General features: G+C 40.0%; 1 protein-coding gene across 13 annotated transcripts in view; it reads right to left on the reverse strand.

Moving 5' to 3' along the window:
• The window catches only part of TENM3 (teneurin transmembrane protein 3), a 2,356,642-nt gene that overhangs the window by 247,574 nt on the left and 2,085,864 nt on the right, over positions 1–23,204 (reverse strand). For 8 of the 13 annotated variants that reach the window (XM_090036135.1, XM_090036142.1, XM_090036140.1 and 5 more), the window contains one exon: positions 228–437. The exons of 3 other annotated variants lie outside the window; for them this stretch is intronic. In XM_090036135.1, coding sequence (XP_089892261.1) covers positions 228–437 — 210 coding nt within the window. Of the gene's footprint in view, positions 1–227; positions 438–23,204 lie in introns of those variants that run through there. 2 more of the 13 variants (XM_090036139.1, XM_090036147.1) reach the window with 2 other exon arrangements.

The raw sequence follows: 23,204 nt of genomic DNA on the forward strand, positions 1-23,204 counted from the left end.
CATCTTTATATCATGATAGGTAACTATCTTCCTTATTTTTGCTTTTGCTTATATAGTCATGTTGAAAGTATGCATATTCACTTAGAAAATTAACAGAAGATAAAAGACTGAATGATTTAAATTTCCTTCACTCTTAACAGGCTGTAACCAGATATAATCAGGCTATTTTGTAACAGGATGTAAAATAAGAGTTTATTCACACTATGGACAAGGCATCTCCTTCTTACCATGACCTGGGATAGAAACTGAAACAGTACCGGTCTGCACTAGATAAGAGCTGGCTGTATAGTCCTCATCTGTGTCAGAGTCCTGAACTGGCTGGATGGCATTAGTACTTAGCAACCACCTCTGGTTGTCATGGAGATTGGGTGATGGAGGAGGGGAATGTAAATGTTCAATAACTGATGGACTAGATGAGGAGGATGGCATGGGAGGACCTATGAAAAAAATAAGAATATTTTAAAATATGGGATAGGATATCACATGAACAATACATAAATTTCTTTGCTATATCACTGAAAGTCATTTATCAAAAATAATAAGAACAGGTGAACAAAGAAATAACATCGGCATGCATTACAAATGTTTAAAAAGCTTAAAAGTTTACACTGCAAGGGGTTGATCATGCCATCACTTGCTATTGCAGGGAATAGTATTTCCTACCATGAAGAATACCACTGAGTGAGAGCATGTGCCAAGTGATTATGAATAGAAACATTTGCTCTACCAGTGTTTGGAAAAGTAAATATTTTCTATTCTTTTAACCTGAAGTCTTCATTCATTTATTTTATAAGAACCTTGTAATGGTTGGAGGGCCTAAAAGTTAAGCCTAATGGTTTTGTTTTGCCTTGAAGAAGTGAATAGTTATAGGATGCAAATGCATATATGTTGTTCCTCCCTCCTCTTTGCATGTCTGCTCTGTTCTTGAAGGAAACCAAGCAAAATGAAAGCATTTAAAGTCCAGAATTCCTGTATATCTCAGAGAAAGATTCCTGAATATTAAAAGGCCTTCCTGCTCTTGCAAATCAAGACATACAAACATATACAAGAACAGGGATATGGTAGAAAACATATGCTTGAGCAGAAGCTATTCAGTAATCCAGCACTGTGGATTTGCACTACATGAATAAGTGGGATTTTAGCAGTACAACAAGGATAATATTCCTCCAGAATTCAGGTATTAATTAAAAAGGAAAATTAATATAAACATTTAAAATCCTTGAAATTTTTGGTCTATCAAACTTTGAATCAATCTAGACAAGAGACTGTATTTATTTTAGTGTGTGAATGCACACACATACCACACACTTTCCTTCTCATTCCACATCTGTGGTGCTCCCTATGACAATATTTTTTTTATTTTAGGCATAAACACAGGTAAAGAGAGAAAGCTTAGAGAATTTAATGGATCCATTTGGTACTTAAAAATTAAAACAACTAATGAACAGTTGATTACAGGACTACAGGAACTGTGGTTCTTCAGAATGCTGTAGTTAGTGTGGATAATGCTGTAGGTGCATGTCTCATGTATGCAAGACCAGAGTCTGTCAAGGTATGCATGCTCCTTGTGCCTCCTTATGCTTCCACGAAAGAGGATACAGGTAGAAATAGCCAAAACACTCCCTCAGCTCTTATGATGTGAAGTTTGTGATAGCTGGGGACTCCAAAAGCAGGTATGAGGGATAGGTCATGGTATCCACATCGGCAAGAACTTGTCAAAGAACAATGGTTACTGTACAGTAAGTTATTAAACTTTTTCTTCAAGTATGCATCAGTGCTTTATTGCTAATCAGTATTCCCTTAGATTAGCGGCAATTAAACGTTTCAGTGGCATTGAACAATGTGATTATTCTTCTGCTCTCCCAAACTTGGCATCTGACAACATCTGATTTAAGACAGACAGTGCTCAACAAAGGTTAATGATTTGGGGCCACCTTACAGTTTTCTGGTATGGGTACATTTCTGAAGCAGATATAGGATGGTATTTGTATTCTGTTGGAATGAGCCTTGATGTTCGGAGGGAGAGGTGCAACAGCCAACTAGTGACAGAGTGAAATACTGTTGTCTTATCCATTTTAATGTACTTTGTGAAGAGTTAAGCTGACTTTTGGAACACCTGGCCAGAGCTATAGATTAATGGTTTGGTTTTGCTAATATTCTAAGCCAACTTCTATACACATCTAGGGCATGTAGCTTCCTTTCTCCCAGTGCAGTGTGTGGCTTCAGGAAGATGACAGATGGATTGGCTTCCTTTTTCAGTCCACCTTGCTCTCATGGAATGTCATGGAGGAGTAAGAGTCAAAATAGCATGAGGCTTGCTTTCTCTCCTAGCTGAATTAATATGGTCTAGAATAAAAACAAATGTTCTTAAGAGTGAAATTTCACAAGGAACACTATAGGAAAGGTTGAATAGAGCCTTGATGAGCAGAACAAATATACTCTCTTACGAGTGGGTAAGAGAAACTTGATATTGAGTTGTGAGAAAAAAGAAAACATGAGTGTACAGGCAGATAGCAAGCAGAGTGCTGGGACCTGGATGTAAACAGAACTGAACACAAAGGTCAGCTTAATCAAAGTGCCTTAGTTTTGAAAATACTGAACCTGAAATAAGAACTCCAAATGTGTCTAGACTTTGGATTAATGTGCTAGTCTCATTCTGGGGTCAGCAACCTTTTGGAGTAGTGGTCCACCATTTCCAACCTGTCTGCTGTAATGCTGCAGTGCCAACCTCCAGACATCTCCTGCCACCAGATTGCTGGAGATGTCCTAGCTTTCTGGACTGGATCCAATCACTCAGCAGGCTGGATGCAGACTGCAGGCTATGGGTGGCTGACCGTTCCTCTGGTTGATAATTTTCCTGCTCTGGAATTGCAGAAGCAATTGTCATCATTATTTAAATTTATATCTGTGTAAGAAGCAAAAAGCATTATTTTTAAGCAACCAACAGCTATGAGTAGCTCACAGCTCACAGTATTATGAGATGTCCTGAATGAACATTTACAATAGGTAAGTCAGGTAAAAATTCTCTCATGATCTCATCCATTCAGGAGAAGATCCCTCAAACTGTATACATGTCTCACACAAGGCCATCTTGACCTTCCATGGTTTTGACTAAAAAAACCCCAGGAGTGGCACAGTCCTTTACACATGCACCCCTTCCAGGTGACATTGCTGCTACACTTCCTGATGGGCTTGTCCCAGGAATGAACTGCAGTTAAGTTAAATATGCCCCAATTAACTTAGACACAGGGATGTTATAGGAATAAGTGTTGGCACATTTTGTTTGTCATGTTTCCTAGGTATATGAAGTAAGACAATGGATGTGAATGTCTCTGCGATCCTCAGACAAAGGGCTTTCGCCTGAGAAACACAATGTGTCTTTACAGCTTCAATGTTTGGAGCTGTGCATGACCCCTGCCTGTTCTTGTCTTCCAGCCTCACTGGTGTTCGTGCATGGTGCCAGTTCCGATGATGATATCATCAGAAGGCACAGTCTGCCGGGGTATTAGTACTGGTACCGAGATCAGGTGGCAAAAGCCCCAGTGCCCAGGCAGCTGGCATTGAAACAACTGGTGACAATTTTAGCAGTTTCTTCTCTCCTGCCTCCCTCTTGCTGGTCTTTGGGTTTGATGTGTATCCAATACTTAAACAGATTTTGTTTCAGTCATATGTTCCTAGACTGAGAACTTGTGAGAACTAGAATTTATGAGTTAGAAAAAAAATGTATGCACCAAGGGCCTTAAGGTCATGGATCTCCCAGTGAAGAACATGATTTGAAAAGGCAATAATTCTAGCACAGTTTGGTCAGAATTTGAATCCTATGTATTAGTCAGTGTATGCTGCAATGTTTATGGGTCTCTTCTCTCCCCAGTGTGTATCTAGTAGGGAGGGAAGTTAAGAGCATTTTTACATGTGTTCTTGATGCAGCACCGGGAGATTTTAATTAGTGAGCCATGTTAATTAAAAGCACTTGGCGCCACATCAGAAGCACGTGCATCACCGGCACAGCATGCCTCCACACTGAGAAAATGGCGGCAGTGCACTATGAACTAAAGCACATCAAACATGTTTTAGTTTAAATTGTGCCATCACCATTTTCTCAGAGTGCTGCTGATGCACCTTATACACGAGGCTGCTAAAGCGCATCAATTTACACGTTCCAGCAGACTCAATTAATCGGATCTGTTCTGAGGCACTGGATTTCCAGAGCATCGGACCAAGTTCCTCGCATGTGTTTAGGTGCCCAAGATGACCAACCCTAAGGAAAAGAGAAGGATCAGATTTTTTTTTTTAAATCAAGACACTGGTATGTTTCCAACTTGGTGTCATAGGTGGAAATACAGAACAATGAGTAATGGTCTCAAGTTGCTGCAAGAGAAGTTCAAGTTTGATATTAGGAAAAACTCTCTCACTACGAGGGTAGTAAAGCACTGGAACAGGCTACCCAGAAAGGTTGTGGAGTCTCCATGCTTGGAGGCTTTCAAGACCTAGCTAGACAAAGCCTTGGGTGGGATGATCTAGTTGGGGATGGTCCTGCTTTGAGCAGAGGGCTGGAGTAGATGACCTCCTGAGGTCCCTTCCAACCCTAATTTTCTATGTTCTATGGAAGACAGAACTGCTGGGGGAATGGTTGTGGTGGGTTTGCTGTTTATGCAGGGAAGCATCAGGAGGCATGAGACGTGTATAGTAGCCCTGACACATTAAAAAAACAAAATAAAAATCTTCACATACACGAACACCTAGAGCAGGATCCACGCTAACACACGCAGAAAACAAACCAAAAAAAATCTACTACTTGGCAAATTCCAAAATTTGCTATACAAGAAGCATACTGCTAATGGTGTAAGTACTTAAAAAAGATGTTTAATTGTACACAGCGAGTTGGGGGGGATATTCATTTAGTCTGCACTAATATTTTTTACAAATTGGCAACACAGTATTAAAAATAAAATAAAGAGGAAAATATGTATTTATTAACAGATCAATTAAACTAATAGTATATAGCAGTACAAACTCATTGAGTACATTATTTCCTCATGTTACAGTTGAGATTAATAAATACATTGTCAATAAAAATCCTGAATTATCCTCTTTAGTAGCAACATGTAAAATTGAGACATTGTGCTGCTTTTTTAATCCTTTGTTTTTTCTTTCAGTCTGAATGTAGCAGGTCCCATGATATTTCAGATATCTCCAATTTTGTTTTAACAAGGCACTAAGATCTAATCAGCTGTTTTCCATGGAAGTACAACTGCTCTGGTCTCTCCACAAAATTGTTTTCTTAGTTCTTCTACATTTTATATTTCCCATTCTGGCTTTACTTTAGTGGGAAGCACACTATGCTATTATGCAGAAACAATCTTGAGATTACAGTTTAGCAACAGACCAGTGGTTCTCAACTGTTTAAAGGTACTCATCCATAATTTCCTGAATTCGGTGGCACTGTGGTTGAGAACCACCATAAAAATCTCAGTTTACCTACTTAATCTCCAGGCTGCTGCCACCACCAGTTGAAACTACTCCACACGCTTCTTTTTCTAGGGGGGGCATGTGGGACTGGATGGGGAAGTGCCTGTGGCAGGAGGAAACCCTCTTCTGTGCATTAGATTTTGCTCTCCTCCTCCACTGGTTGGCAGTTTGTAAAAAGGAAATGCAGATTTTGCAGAAGCAAAGTGTAGCTGTCCCCATCGTCCACAGAGTCCCCCTACAGGCTGCTGCCTGCATTTCATATTTACAGGCTGCCAGCCAACAGGGAAGCAGAGCAGGGGAGGAAGGAGAGCAAAACCTAATGCAAGCAGGAGTGTCTGCTCATGCCGTAGCTGTTTCTTGTCTGCCCAGGGCCCTCCTGGGAACAGTGTCACATGGGGCTATTTCACCTGGTGGCAGCAGGGTCAGCAGTGGTGCCACAGCCCCCCTCGTGTGACACCCCAGATAAGAACCACTGCACCAGAGGACAAGATAACACCATCAATTGATCCAGTAACCCATATGCCAAATGCCAAAAAGTAAACCAAACATGGGTTTAAAAGTTAGGCTACAAATGGAGGAAGAATGGACCCATTACTTCAGAAGCCTGAAGGTAAACTGTGAAGCAAGTCAGTTACCTTTCTCCCTATAGTGGGGGACACACACTAAAGACCGTTTATACCCTTTATTGTTTCTTTTTAAATAGAAACCACTTGCCAGGTTTTGGGGGTTTATTGCTCTTTCACTCCTAGGAACATCTACTTTTCCTCCCTCTCCCCTACACGTTAAAGAAGGCCCTGACATCTTTTTTTCCGGAGAATTTTGGCAAAATTGACCCCCTCTATCAGGGGTCTTAGATGGACATATCACAACAGACAAACCTAAGCTAGAAGTTTAAGACTCAATATCTATTCCCCATTCTGCTGGAAAGTAACTGAGCTGCAAGATCAAGTTTCAGCTAGTGTGATGTCAACATCCCAATTATCAACAGATGAAATAAACCTCCAACAAAAAGAAGGAAATCAGAGTCTGTACATATTAAATAATAATGGTGCCAATACAGAACATCAGAATGACCTGCTTGAAATTTCACCCCTAGTCTCAGACTTGAACTCCACTTGGAGGTTTTTCAGCATAGCTGTGTGGTTAGGAGTGTGGAAGGGAAAAAACAACCCCCAAAAACCAAGACACAGAAACCATCACACCCTTAACCAACACAGTTATGTAAGCCAAATCCCTAAGGTAGATGCAGCTGTATGAGCAAAAAATCCTTTGGTCAGAACAGCTTATTTAGTTCAGGGAACTGGTAAATTGGTATAAAGTTGTATTAGCAAAAGACCTCTTTGCTGAAATCAACTTCATGGAGAGAGAGTTTATTTGCCATTATAAATAATCTTACAGCCCCTTCCTAGTGACACAACTTCATACATACTACCAACATGTAAGAAATGGGGTAGAGAGAGATTGTAGTCTCATTCAGAAGCAAAGAGAAATATGAATTCATTTTTGTGCTATATTTGAGATACAGCAGCAGAAATAAATAGAAAACCCTGTCAATTATTTTCATCCCATCTTTTTCACTTTGTCCTGATACAAATAAATCAGCATTCCTTCTTTTTGTGTTAATTATAGAAGCAGCAGTTATAAGAGAACAGTACCACTTCTCTAGGCATGTCTACCAGTGTGCTTTGATCCACAATAGTTTATTCTACTGCACGTTAAAGTGGTGCGGCAAAAACTGTGCTAATATGCTAATGCACAGTAGAATAGCCTACTGAGCATTGTCACCTAAAAAGTGTGTGCTTGTGTTACCTTGCATTAGCACAAAGTACTGCACATTTATTTAGTACCTCATATGAGAGGTACTAAATTTAAAGTAAAAAACATTAATGCAAATTTAGAGACACCCTTCTACTTACACCCTAGACCGGTTAAATTACTTCAAGGAGGAGGTGGGCAGTTTGGAATGCGTGAAGCACAGAGCATCAAAAAAGACTAGGGGCTTGGGAAGCAAGATTTATAAGGAAAGGCTGAAAGGACTAGGTTTATTTCGTCTGAAGAAGCGTAGACAGACAAGGCTTCAAATACTTGACGGGTGATTACAACAGAGACTGGGGACAGGCCTGGAAGCAATGGCCTCAAGCTTCAGCAGGGAAAATGTTGGTGGCAGATTAAAAGGAACTTTTTAACTATGATGTTGGTCAAGCATTGAAACAGAGAAATTGTGGATTATCCATCTTTGGAAGTCTTCAGGAGCAGGTTAGACAGACACCTGGCTGGGCTGATTTAGTCAGGGGATGATGCTGCCTTTAGCCTCCTTGAGTAAGGACGTCCTTTCCAGCCCTACTTTCCCATGACCCTATTGCTGCAGTGGATCATGTCTGGAAAGTCTAGTGATTTCCCATAGTGGATCTTCTAGGAGCTAACAGCATTGTTTGATACTTGAATATTCTTACAAATTGGGATAAAATCATCATCATCATGATATTTGCAGATGCATGACTTTAAATGGCACTGGGCACTTCGGAAATTTTACCCAAAGTGAAACCACAGAGAGATCTACCAGGTTTAAAAAAATTCCAATGGGAGGACTTTAAATATGGCAAATGTGAGGAAATAAGCAAACTCACTGGGGAATAATACTAGCTCCCTTCCAATTCCCTACTGCCCCAAAAGGAAATAAAACCTAGATTCCTTATTAAAGGAAGATCATTAATGCACAAATATACCTGGAGGTAATAATGGAGAAATCAAAACACATGCACAAAATAACTCTACTGAAAAAAAGAGTGCTGTGTTCTGTTTTGGGTTCTACAATAGAAAAGGGACTTTGGCAGACTGAAAAGCCTGCAAAAATTTTCACAGACCTAATTAATGGTATATAATTAAAGTGCCAGCAGCAGAGGTCATGCCCCAGATGGCAAACTGAAAAAAAATAGATTGGATGTGTGCAAATTAGAAGAGTTGGCAAAGGGAAGACAGTGTAATGGTCTATAATCCCTTGACATATCGTAACAGAAAGGATGGGGAAATACTGCTAGTCACTAACTAGTACAGAAAGAATGACTAGGTTAAAAGCCTAGATGTCATCTTCAAACATGACTTAGAGCCAGAAAGTAATACTTAGGTATCCACAGTGGCCTTCTGAGAAATGATAGTACCCAAGTCCAAAACTGTGATTCTGAAAACTGCTCTCAGCTGATACCAAACCCCTAAACTCAACGGGACCTTCGTTTTTTACCCTAGAGTTTTCTAGGAAGCTAATATTCTGCTTCTGCTCTTCTCTAGAAGAACCTCACTTTTTACAGCTGAGCAGCTCAAAATCAACTCTACCAGAATTCAGAACCTAGAATATATACTGCCCAAGGCTCTGAAGTTCCACAACCTAGAAAGTATTCTCAGAACAAACCAAACGCACATCAATAGAACTGGGTAACAAAAAGCATGGAAGTGCTTGCTGTAATATTATTATTTTTTAAAGAGTTGGATGAGGTGATGGTGCCAGTACCATGCCCCTGTTAAACAAGAGCACCATGATTTGAGCACTTGTCCAATGCAGGAGATCCCTGTTCCTTCCCTCAACCTGGGAAGATTCAAACTCAGTCCCATCCTTCCCAGAGAGTGCTCTGACCTTCTGCCGAGGCTCCTACCTGTTGGGACACTCTTCATCCCTCCTAGTGAAGCTGCTCAGAAAAATATTCAAGATTCACAGGACCAAAAAGAGACTAATGACCAGGGCTCTAAAGCCCAGTGACAGCTCTGAGGATTGTTAATGTATTTTACCCAATGAATTTTTCACATAAAATTGATGTAAGGACTGAATATCGTAGCTCTCCACCCTCCAGGAGAGCAAGCTAGCCACAGGGCTACAGTGATGTTTAATTTTCTGCTTGTACTCAACATATTTAGCCCATTCTTTTCTACACAGCAGCATGCCTTTAACAAGCAGTGTGAAAAGAGCCTCCCACAAGTGATTAGCCTGTAACCTAATTCTCCAGTATAGGTAGGAAATGTGGGTTTGAATACCCTCAGTCAAGACAAGACCGCAAGGATCATGGAGACAGGAGGAGAGCAAGCAAGAGGAAGTGACTGCAGTGTTGCACTTTCCCATGGAAGGGAAGATCAGGGGAAATTATTCTGGCTGCCAGGGTTCCTTCTTTTTTTCAACAAATGATTATTTAATGTAAACTGCATAAAGATTCTGGGGAGCAGTGGCTGGAGCTGGGAGCAAAGAATGGAGCCTCTCTTCCCCAATTCTCCTTTCCTAGTGTGCTGTACTCACTAGGATAAGAATTCAGTACTCAAGTTTAATACACAGGTCAGCCCACAAAGGTCATATACACTGGCTTACTTTGCTCCTTCTTGAAGCAATGCACCCTATGAGATTTATTTTCAAAATTTAGGTAATTCATGAAGTTCTTCAATGAAACCTTTACATTTATTTTTATTGAAAAAATTCTGATAGCAAATAAAAGTCATTACTTACTGACAGACCTGGTCAGTCACAAGCTAACAAAGTCTTTTACCTCCTGTATGCATTTTAGAGAAAGCAATACTGAACACCTTACTGTATTTAGGAGAAACTAGGACTAGAGAGAGAGAGAGAGAAGGGATAGGAATACCTGCTTTTGATTGTGGATGGGGCCAGGGGCTGGATTAGAAGACCCAGAAAGTCCCTTTCCTTCCTAGAATGCTATCCACTACTTACGAAACCCTTGCACATCATAAATACCCCTAATGCAGCATATTAAAGGTTTGTTTCTGCTCTTTACACTCTATTAACTTCAGAATTTGCTTACCAGTTTGTTTGTCTGGGTTGAGAAAGATGCTTAGGTAAATACAGTTTTGTTTGGGAAAAGGACAAAGATCCTAAAATCCTGTTCATGTAGGTAAAAAAAAATATTAAATGTGTTTTGTATTCAGTGAAAGAGATTAATAAACTTTTGAAGTGAAAGTTTGCATGATCTGTTTTAGTAATATGTATTCTTAATAACACCCAAGTTATTTTGCAATTTTATACTGTTATATAAAATATGAAGGGTTACTTTGTTCTCCAAATCAGCATACATATATCTTACATTCAGCTACATGACTTCTGGAATATATTACTAGGACTATGTTGAGGTAAAGAATTTTATACCTCTACCTAATATAGGCATCACCTATCATTAAGACTAACTCAAGAATTAATTCAAACATAGAGGCTCCATTTAAGTAATTTAGAAGCCAATTCTATTCTGAAATCAACACCAAAGAGTACATACTGACTACATTATCAGGCCACTGGATTATAATTTACACATGGAAAGACAAAGACACAGTTCCCACCATGGGCGAATAGTGCCTCCTGAGTCTGGGGGGGCACCCGCAGAAGCCAGCATTGGTGGCAGGGACGGGGCTGGCAAGCTCCTGCAGAAACCGGCAGTGATGTGGGATGGCCCTGTCGGAGGGGAGGGGGGCATGTGCTCCCGCCATGCCTCCCCTACCAGTTGTCTATGGTTCCCACTGAAGTCAGTGGGAGTTATGCTAAGACTTCAATGTGGGTGAAGTTTTATTGCAGTAGACAAGAGACCCTCATTATTCGCAGGTTCAGCATTCACTGTTTCAAATATTAGTGAATGCCCACTTCTTAAATACACTTAAAGGAGCTCCTTGGGAGCTCCGTGCTTGCTGTGGCCAGGCTCCCTCTGCTGCTGTGCTCCCACTGTCGCAGAGCAGCCATGCCCTCCCCACCCCCCAGCTGCTGGGGCACTGAGTTCATGAACACAGATAGCATTCATGAATGCAGTGCCTTATTTGCGGATTTCACCATTCGCAGGGGATATGAGAGCGTATCCCCTGAGAATGGCAAAGGTCGCCTGTACTTCCCTATTACAATGCATAAAATGTATTAAACAAGTGCATACAAGTACAGAAACATTGGCTTATTGTAGCACTAGTTATTGATGCACATCTAGTACATTGCTCCTTACAAGAGGAAAAAAACAGACCAGATTTTAAAAATATATATTAATGGGTTCTTTTCAAACGAATCAGACAGATTATTGAAAGGTCAGAATGAATGTCTCTTCTACCTAAATTAATTAGAAACCAAAACATCCTCACAGGCAGAAGGGCATTTCTGCACTTCTGAATCAAGCTGACAGGAATCTCCACAATCTGTTCCATGGCTTCCTAGCATGCTGAAAGCAGTAACATGGTTCTGCTTTATAGTGTACTTAACACTGTATTTAAAAAGTTTACTCACTACATTCCCAAACTTCCAATTTCCTATTGTAGGAAGGGTGTTTGTGCCCAAAAGCTTGCAAAGAACTTTTTTCCAACTTTTTAGTTGGTCTAATGAAAGGTATCACGTCTACCCAAAGAAACCTGCTTGCCTACTGTAGATACCACATTCAAATGTAGACAAATTAAAACTGGCAGGCAATGGTATAACCCCAGATGACCAGATTTCAGATGTTTTCATTTCTTCATATAACACTAAGTTTGTAATAAGTGACTTTTAATTATAAATCCATTTTATATTATCGACCCCCTGTATGCTATTCAACCTGTATGAATTGGCATTGGCATTTATCTCTCTGCTGGATACTGCAGCCTTCTGCAGTCAACCTGTGGTGACAGTTATCTCTTAATTAAAACTCTACATGCAAATAGCACTACTGAAAAGTGTTGTGGCAGAATACATACAAAGCATGATTATTTATAACTGCACAGTCCTTTTTATCTACAGTTTTAATACTGGAGGCAACCATTGTAGTTAGTGTGAAGATCTCCCCAAGGAAAAGTATACATAGCCAATCCTTTATACTTATGAAAAGAAAAAAAAAAAGAAAGAAAACTTGTATAGATCTGCCTATAGTCATCTTACTTCAGTGAGAAAAATAATGTCATGTGTCCTTTTAAGAATAAATGCTTTCAAATGTGTAAGAGTGTCTAGGAAATTGTCTATGTTTATTTATTAATTTATATAATGACCCATTTAACCTTGAGTCTGAAAACATATTTTCCAAGTTTCAGTTTCCTGAGTGCTAATGACCTGTCACTACCTCTCAGATGCAAATTTGAAATAAAAATGACATTTACCTTTTAACAGGCTTCTATGCAAAGCTATTATTTACAAACAAAAGAGGTGCACTACTTTGACATGTATTTGAACTCACAAAGTTGCAGTTGCTTATGTGGAAGTTGAAACTTTATAAATTATAATAGAGGAGATGTATTTGAAAACAAAATCAAAATAGCCCCCAGAAGAGGAGAAAAATGCTGACAAGAAATATTTGCTGTTTTTCCTTTTTCTGGAGTTTTTAAAAAATAATAATCACAGTCTCTGATACACAGCTAATAACTGACTTCTGACAACAGGTTTATAAAAAAAAATAATTATGCTTAAATGGCACTCATTTCTGAAAATCATTTCCATTTTGATGGGTTTAAAAATATAAAAAGCTGTCAACTAGAGGCTTAATCCTTACAGGAGTCAGACTAGATGACCACAACTGTCTCATTGGACCTTATTACATGATTTGTTTCATTCAAGCACAGTTTTCCTCTGCCTCAGATAGGGGTTTTGTCTGTAAAAGAGACTGTGGAATTTTAGGGATTTACTCAGAAAAATCTAATACACAACTAAGTTCTGAAAAACTGGTATGCTCATTGCTCTTTGGTCAGGTCAAAGTCTACACAGCTGGACAGAAACAGAGCATGTGTTAAATAATAAAAATTCTCCCTAATTAAAATTGAGGTACATTTGAATTTGTGTAAATGGAGGGACATTTGAATTTGTGTGTGGATGCACCCACAACAGAAAGAAAAGTGTTACAAAATCTCTGACTGCTTTACCATCATGCAGCTAAACTCCTAAAGAAGCAGAATAATAATAATCAGGCAGCTCCTGTGTCTTTTGAATCTCCTACCACTGTCCTGAATTCTAAACAACCAGCTCGCAACTGCCTCCACACTGAAAGAAGGATAGAAGCTAGCTCCTTTTTAAGGATCTGAGCCTAATTATGCTCCTGATTAACCCAAGGGCAGACAGACAGAAGGCATGAAGTTTCCCTCAGCTGGGAGAGGTGCTTCCGAACAGAACTAGAGCTGTGCAAATGTTTGATTTTTGGTTTACTTGATCAAAATACACACTTTTAGCAGAGAAAAAATGAAAGCATACATTACTGTTTCAGATTGAAAGAAATGTTTCCTTCAACAATAATAATATTTGAATACAGTCCAAATGTTTCAATGCATTTGGGTTTTTGTTTTTATGGGGGTTTTGATGATGAAATCAGCACAAATTTCAAAATGTTTAGGTTGACCCAGATCACCATTTTTTGGCAAAAGAAGCTGATACTGAAAAGTTCTACTTCCCTCCATTTACAGCCTCTGGTAGGGCATAAACCCATATATTGCAGACTGGGGTAATTAGAGGCTTACCATAGGACGGACTTACCTTGGGATGGGGTAAATCATGTCAGCAGGCAGCCTTCCTTCCCACCAAAGGACATATTCAGTCTCCCACCCACTTCCCATTCTATCCAGACCAACTCTATTCACAATAAATTTCTGGTTTATGGACAGCAATTGTGCTAAAATTACAATAATTTATCTGGGTACATATTTTGAGTTATACAAAATACATGTTTTCTACCAACAGTTTGCAGCTTGCTGCTTCACTGTGAATAGGATGAAAGATACGTAAAGAGCTTTTTCTCCTCTGCACAGGTTAATTGCTTCATTGAACCTTCATGTGAAAGGGGGAGTGCAGCTGCTGTCAGCCTGTTCCTTCCTCCTCTAGTGCAGGTGGGACAGCAGGTGAAGTCTTTGTTTGCATATGTACCAGTTTGTATGGGGGGAGGGAAGAATAAAAGGGAAGAAGAAATGAGATCATCAGTCACAGAAGAACCATCTGGATCCTGCTCTGCTCTTAACATGGCAAAGATCCTTCTCTTAGACTAGGGACAGACATTACAAATAAACCCATATAAGTGACCAGAAACCAGTTTAAACTTGTAATAGAAAACAAGTCCAGTGCACACAGACCAGTTTTAAACTGGCCAAAAGCCATTTAAGATAGACCAGGAAGGATGTAGCATCAGACTTAACTGATTTAGGTTAAATCAGTTTAACCAAACTTCTGTCCCCTCCCAACACCAGTTAGGTCTTAGTCCCTCTGCATCCCAGGACACACTGCAGCCCCCACTAACCTCCCCCTCACAGGTTGGGCAGACTAGCCTCTACCCCTACTTGTCTGCTCCAGCCCTGCCAGGTAGCCCCACCCTCAGCTGTCACAGAGCTCAGGTAGCCTTCCCTGCCCCACTGGTGGCAGCATGGTGGTGGACAAGGAGGGAATGGACTGTGGGTGAGATAGCCCCGTGAGGTGGGGGCTATCTCCCACACAGCATGGCTCTGCTGGGCTGCAAATGCCCCATTCCCACACCCTTGCCAGGCTGTCACTTGTCAGCCTTGGGAGCTTCCCCCCACCCACTGTGCAGACTACTGTGCAGACCCCCGATAGGGGTCCAGAGCAGGGATCCATTCCCTCCCCCGCTTCAGCTGACGGAAGGGGGGGCTTATGAAGGGGGGGGTTGGGGCTTCTGTAGCCCCGCAAAGCTGGGAGGCATGCACGAGGACCCCCTGACACCTGGCCTTGGCCAGTGCAGGCATCTGCCTGTCTTGGCCAACTGATGAGTGAACGTGTAATTCTGTTAATTAATGGTCTAATCTACACAGTTTAAAGAAAGCTACATAGATTGAATTGATTCTGCCTTGGGCTTTTTGACTGTCTGTACTTAGCCTCAGAATTATGATTTGGACATATGATTTGGACTTGTGCAGTTACAATCTAGCATTTGAAAAAATATCTTTGATACTGTTTGTAGATCAGAGGAAAAGAAGCCCTGTATTGTAAATGTAACTGATAAGAAAACTGGATCAAATTCTTACGAGGATATGTAGATATGCTTACAGTCTCTCTCTTGGTAGATATGTTATGTTCCTTTCGTGTTGTGACTGAGAAGTTTGTTAACTGTACTTCCACCTTGAATCCTGATAGTAATGGTTCTGATGACTATCCTAAATGGGCTTTTCTCTTTTCTGAGTGTGAGCAGATAGAGTATGGAAAAAGAGGAGAAAGGAGGCAATTCATAAAAAACAAATGTCCAAAACAACAAAAAGATCTGAAAGAGGAAATGCTTTTTTAATCATCTGCATGAAAAGCAAATTTTTATCATCAGAAATTTGAGCTGGATTACACTCCTATCACATGTGGTTTATCCTGACATAAATCTGTATCAGCCTAAATACTTTAGGGTAAAAAAAAAAAGTTCTATTTTTAATATTTCTGGTATCTAGAGACTGTAGCCACCTGTCATACCACTACCTAAGGAAAAAAAAATATTTTGAGAGTGATCCAATAGACTCTCAGTTTCCTGCATCAGATCATTCCTGTCGTCCCAGGAGAAGAAATATGAGGAGAAATCAGAAGAAATTCTAGGCCTGTATGTCTTAAACACTGTTTTTCTTTTCCAAGTTAACTCTGGAGGAGGAGAGATGCCTACACTTAGGCTTAGAACGCCACTTTCTTCCTACTTTTTATATCATTGTGACAGTTGTTTTTAAGTCCTCTTATTTAAGAGAGAACCAGACTTTGCAATGAAGCCTCTAAAGAAGCTCTTAACGATATCAGATTGACTGTGCTATCAGTTGATTATTTAGGAAATACACTTGTTCTCATATAAGGCGCAAGACCACCTAAAAGATCTGAAAGGCAACTTCCAAGGAGTCTGTCACAGCACTAAGTGCAGGCCACTATTTTGCTTAGAGGGGCAGTGCCTTATTGAGCAATTTCCAAATTCACTGGTAGTTTTATCGGGGTTATTTACATGCCTGTTATCTGTTTCTCTTCATCCTCTCCATTTCTAGAGAATATCAGTGAGACAACACTGAACCCTACATACGGTAGGTGAAGGAATGGAGTGACTTTTTATTCACCTTAGTAGCCTCTTGATCCTAGGCTGCTTTGGAGACTTGATGAGCCCTCAGAGTGATGGTCCAAATTATAGCAACTTCCTATGATTGCCTTATGGGCTGCAGAGAAACTGTAGTCCTACCCTAGACATGCCCTTTCCTAACTGTCCAAGCAAGCTGCCTACCCCAGTATCCTCCAGGGACAGTGCTCTAAAGTGCCTGCACCAAAGAAATCCTTCCTTAGTTAGAACGATTTTAGTTCTGGGCCTTTTATCTGGTGTAGTTGGGTCTGAGTAGGAGTGAGGGTCTTGCTCTCTCCTTAACATCCATATTCTGATGTTGACTGACTCATATATTTGATCTACACAAACAGTTCAGCAACACACAGAAACTCTATACAATTGGTATAAGAGAAATAATAGTAAGGAATAAATTTCCAATAGTGATCATTATCTGTTCAGCAGATAAGCCCTGACAGCATGCTCAGCTCCTTGCGGGACATGATCTCTACCCTGAAGGGTTTGGGCTGCAGTCAGAAAGACTGAAGCCATCTGTGAAATTAAGTAATTAAGTAATTAAGACAGGACATAATTATCTGAGTTGAAACCTGGCAAGATCCCTAAGGTAACTTAGGAAAGGTAAGTTACCTTTGGGATCTTTCCATGTACTTAGAAAAAGTGTCATGCGTCTTTAACTATCACAAATAGGTTACTAAGCTTCACCTACCCAATCAATACATACTGGCCACTGATTTGACAGTCCCACATCAGACCACAGTCCAGAAAGCATATCCAATAGTCAAAGATTTCTCTGTATGATGTCTGACCTAAAAACTGAAACAAATACAATTCCCTACCAACCATTACAAACTACATACACTAATGGATCTTATAACCCTTACAAGTGTATACGTAATTATGTGGAAGAAAAATCACTGTTGCGAGTGAAACATGAAACTGGCATCATGCTCAGAAATGGAGGTACACATTTTTCAAATCAAATGGTTAGTATCTCTGGCTGGAGGTATTGGTCACAGTTCACATTATTTTTGGAATCTTACCTTGTAATCTCATTACTTTAAAAAATCCTCCCCTCTCAGTTACAGTACTCTCATGAGAAGGGTTTTTTTAAAGTTATTTTATGTTCCGGTCCTAACTAGATCAGCAAAGGTGTGGTGTTTTTGAGGGGGGAGTGGGTATGGTGAGAAGAAGTAGAGAATTAATAGAAAATTATTGACTGTTGTCTCACATATCAGCACTCTCACAAACAACAGGACATTTCCTGGACATTGATGTCTCATTATATCTAGCATGTAATTTATTTCTCTGCTGGAACAGAACTTATCAGCTTTGCCCATGTGGAGAAAATGTTCCTACCTAAGAAACAAATAGAACACCACAGACAGGCAGGAAGCTGGAAAGCCTAAATGAAAATCCACAACATGATCACCAAAGTTAGCTCACCACTGAATCAGCTAGGATATCAACAGTGGAAATGGACTGGAGGTAGCATTTTAGGAACAGTATTTCCAAAAAGCACAGTCCCATCTAGGCATCATTAAGCAAAATGACAACAGCTGCTGGGTGCTGAACACTTTAGAAAATCTAGCCTCTTCATTCAGGTGCCCATGGAAGCTGAGCACTTTTGGCTCAGTCTGGTTCTGAGTTTTCACCTGAGCACATACATACCTAAGGTTTTCAGTTGTGAGAAAATGCCTGCTATACCTCAAGAGCATTATCCTGTTGCTTATTTTTTGAACAGCTCCATTCCATTCCTGGCAATTGTACAACTTAAAATAGAAAATGGACAATATATATGCAAAGAAGTTTATTAGTGTATTAGTTTATTTTGATTTTATAATGCTTTTTGTTCAAATGAATACTTGGCAGAACTGCACTGCGACCTACCACATATGAAATGAAAGGTTTTAAAGTGTAAAATCCAGTAATTTCCAGTTCCCTTTACATTGAAAATCAAAAAGTAGATTTGAAATATTTTTTCAGACTGTTATGAATTAGTTAACCAAAAAGGTTATAATGAAAGCTCCTTGAAGTGTTAACTACAAAGAAAACCTAGTAATAATAAAAGTCATTTTTAATTCTTTGCCAACTTGACCACTTCAGAGTAATAAAAAAATAAATAAGCCACACCAGTTACTCCTAACAAGTCTAATCTATATGAAAATGAAAGAGGCACAAAAGGCTGAGCCATGGCAAATTTCAGCCAAAAAAAGAAAAAAAAATCCCAGAGCAGAAAATTACTGTTTATGCATGTCTGAAACCAAGGGTAACAAACCCCTTTACAAAGCAATCTCCAAAATACTTGGGCCCATGTCCAAGGACAAGAGAAATGCCAACTGGGCCATCCAAATCTATCAACAGACAGAGGTTATCCATCTGTTTGAAGAAGCATGAAAGCACATTCCCATCTGACTACTCTGCAAATTCAGAAACAACTGCTCTTAATCTAAATGGCTGAAGTCATCAATGAAAGCCTTATAAGTCTGTGAGTTCCTGAAAAATTATTAATGTTAAAGCATTATACTTTCAAGACACAGCTCTCAAGACCTGTTAAAACCTGCCAGATAAAAACAATTACTACACATAAAGCATTTAAAGGAATGGGTCTGGAAGCACTATGCTGTAAAAAATTCCTCATATACTTTATTGCACATGCTTTCCAAGATTATTCCCTCCCCCACATCATCCTTCATAGATTTCCACTGCCAATGACTGTTACAAGCACACTGATAAGACAGGAACAAACTTCTTGCTTTGCTCCCCTCTCCCTTTGAAAACTATGCTTTTGCAATTTAACATGTTCTCAGACAAGATTATACTGTGTTAACAAAATACTCATGTGATTCACAAAAAGATTTAACACAAGTGGTTATGAGAGAATGACTCTTGAAAAATCCAGCTAACAGCCCTGCTCATGCAAACAGAGGAACAAAAGTAACCATTTCATAAGCCATAGAGTAATATAGCTCTATGTACATGAGTATGAGATCAAGTAGAAATACAGGAATGCAAAACAGATTCGTTCTGAAAAAATAAAGCTGATATAAAATTAAATGCATGAACTAAGAGAAGTGTCAAAATGCAGTATTAAAGCTGACTATCCATAATTATTTTGTGTACCAGTAATTGCATGCACCTAAACCCACATTATGGTGTCACTCTGGTTTTATTTACAGTTTCTCATGTATATGAATTTCTGATCTCATCTTACATATCATAAGCTATCCAAGAGGAAAGATAAAGGAGCAGTAGTAGTTTTAACTATATTTACCCATGTGGTATCAGACTTAATCGATCTAGAGAATCGGACTTCAATACCAGGTCCGCTTGCAAATCAAGTTAGGTCACTGTCTGCTGACATCCCAGGCACCTTTGCAAGTCCTGGCTAGCCCCACCTTGCAGGAAGCTGGCCACCACTCAAGCTGCTCTAGCTGAGCACCCACTCCCCTAAATCAGCACAGTGGCTGATGATCATGTGGGGGGAGGGGTGCTCAGCTGTGCCTGGCTCTCTGGAACTGTATGGGTTCAGGGGGTTGCATGGGGGCTGTGGGTGGATATGTGGGTGCCCACCCAGAGACCTCCATGCTCCTGCAAGCAGGCAGAGATACAGGGAGCAGACAGGGCTGGAGATGCCCATGACTGACACTGACTACTAATGGGGGAGTGAGGGAAGAGAGGGGCTTGGTTGTGGTTGTGCCCAGCTCTCTGGCACTATGCCAGATGGCGGGGGGGGGGCACAGAGGTCCCTTGATGGGTATGCAGGAGCCCACCAAGAGATCCCCATGCCCCCATGACCAGGCATAGTGATGGAGAACAGATTTGGAGATGCCTGTCACTGACTGATGACTGGGGTGGGGAAGGGGAGGAGACTGCAGGTCATGCTAGGAGGTGTGCTCAAGCACCCCCAACCTGCTGGTCTCAGCTATGCATACGGTCTGTATGCCTCCCCACCCCACCCAAAGAACAAGCATCTGTTCTGTTTGCTGCTGACTTAACCTAGGGTACTTACCCAAACCCATGTAGGTTTCAGCAATTCTGCCTTGGGCTTTTGGAATGTCTGTACCTAGCCTCACACTTCTCCTTGTTTTGTATATGTATCATCTTTGAGCCAATGTCAGTCCAAAAGATAGTTAAAAACTTCTGAAACTGGCTATGATGTGTGAAGTCAATTTGTAGTCATGATTTTCACATACCTTATTAGGAAGAACATGCTGAATAATTTTGTATTGGATCTCAACAAACAGTGCAGTCTAATATGTAAGACTGGTGCTCAGATTATGTATACTCAGATAAGCAGGCACAGACAAGAACACTACACATTTACCTAATCAAAAAAAAGAAAAAGATCCAGGGTATTTTTGCTATATCATAGCTTTGGAAAAAGTTAAACATCACAACAACTCTTTTGGGTCCCATACAATTTCAGAGGTTGTGTTGTAATTTATAATCTACAAAGTCTTGCTGAAATCAACTATGCTTTAAACACAAACACAGACCTGACCAACAATACCTTGCATTTAAAAGCTTGCCTTACTCTATCCAAGCTACAAAGTCAGTTCAATAAAAGATATTACCTTAAGAAATCTTCACCTCTTGCATAATACTGGACTATCATGTCTAGAACATCACTGTTATATTTGAATGCATAGTTTGCTATACACTATTCAATTTTAAAGGAAAAAATACTCTATAATACCATACACTTAAAACAGCTCTTACACAGCTTTATAGCCTACTCATTCAGTAGAAACAAAGTACATTTTTAAAAATTATGTCTTAGCAGAGAAAGCAGAAAAGTATTTTGTGTAACAGTAATGAATGATTGGAGTAATTGGAATTACTGTTGCTATTCATTTTCCACAGAAGATATCTGATATTAAAAAAAGAAGAAGCTACCTATGCCTTCAAGGACAGAGTACACTATGTTACACTGGTCGCTATATCAGCATTCTTCTTAAAAAATCTTGTATCATATGTCCTCTAGATCAGGGATTTCTAAATCTGACTGATAATACATGAGCTTACTGGATGTAATGCACCCAAAAAACCCTTTTGGTTTCAAATATTCGTCACATGTATAGCACCACCTCAGAAAATGCCCAACATTCAAAATGTATTTCCCTAGCTGTAACAGCAAACAACTGTCCCCCAAAACACTCCCATAGTTTTGTTTACCTATATATTTTGCACTGTAGCTTTGCTGATAGGTAGGGTACTCTCACATGGTGCATATCTGGTTGGCTTTCTGCTAGAGCTAGCCTTCAGCTTGCACTGAGCTTGCACAGCTTGAGCTAAAGAGAGATGGACTTTTTTTTCAAAAGAAGTATGAATGCAGAATGAAAACAAAGTTAAGGGACTTTTATCTAGGACATTGCTATAGGCTGGAGATATCCTCTGCATGTCCTCTGTGCCCTACAGAGGCTGCAGTCTGGCCCCTGCAGAGCTGGGAGACAGGGACCCGTGGGAAATTCCGTCCTGTCTATGCAGGGAAAGTGAAGGGTAGGGAGTAGGTGGTTGCATACACTGGATAAAAAAGCCCGTCTGGAGGTGTAAAGATAGCTCCTTGCTCTTCAGAAGCATAGCAGCAGGATGGCTGCAGTCTAAGCTTAATACCCAGATAAAGCAAGCCCCATTTACCAGCAATACTCCCTTTCCTTTTTTACCTGCTCCTGCTCAGGCCCCTGTCCTTTTACATACTTTCACATTCTGTCTCTCTGGGAGGAAGGGAGAGAGAGCCTTTTTGCATGCATACACACTTTTCATTAATAGCATCTTTTTGTTTTCTCTGAGGCCTAAACAAAATGTTTATGCTTTCCTTGATTTAATTTTTATAAAAAAGGAAGTGAAGCTACCTCTGGCTTGTGTTTAGCTACAATGCCATGAAGAATTAGCAGAATGTTTTTAATTTAAGACCAGTTAAAAAAGAAGTTAAACTAGTGAATATTATTCATGGGTACCCAAAAATAGAGCAAAACATCATTTATGACCCATGTAATTGTGCTTTATAAATCTGGATGACAAAAGACAACGTATAATGACTGCAAAAATTAGAGCTTGATGGGAACTTTTTGCTGAAAGTTTTTTTTTTCCCTCCATCAGAACATGCTTCTTCACCAAAACTAAACGTATCAATTTCAGTGAAACTTCCGCTGGGAAGGCTTTGCAGGTCCACAGTGGAATTTCTAGTCAAAACAAGAAAGAAAGAGATTCCAGATTTGCCAAGCCTCAGCAGTTCAGGCACTCTGCCCAATTTGAAGCAAGGACTTGAACCTGGGTTTCCCACATCCCAGGCAAGTGTATAAACTGTGGGTTATGGGATATTTTCAGATTTGTCCTTTCTCTCCCTCTCTCTCATGAAAACCTCCAAATGCTTTCATTTTGTTTGTTATTAAAAGCAAAAATTGAGAACACTATACTTCTCACTAAACAGAATTCTCGTTTTCCCGCCAGACCTTGCTCTGATTGAACATTTTAGGTTCTCTTAGGCATTTATTTTACTATACAGTCCAGAAATATTTAAGTCTAGTGAAACTGGAAAAAACCCAACTAAAAAAACAAGCACAAAGGCGCTTCAATCATCTGTTTTTAGGGTGATGGAATATGAACCAATAAAGCTTGGGAACTGCTGCCCTAGCTCATCAATAAAGATGTGGCAACTTCAGCTGTGAAACAGTCAAATCAAATGAGTTACAGTAAACAGGTTAAGGATCAGGTGTTCCCTAATAGCTGGGCTATTATTCAGTATCAAAGTAAGAC

Source organism: Crocodylus siamensis, chromosome 2 (assembly GCF_052110815.1).
Source record: "Crocodylus siamensis isolate JL-2025a chromosome 2, ASM5211081v1, whole genome shotgun sequence".
Taxonomy (NCBI): Eukaryota; Metazoa; Chordata; order Crocodylia; family Crocodylidae; genus Crocodylus; species Crocodylus siamensis.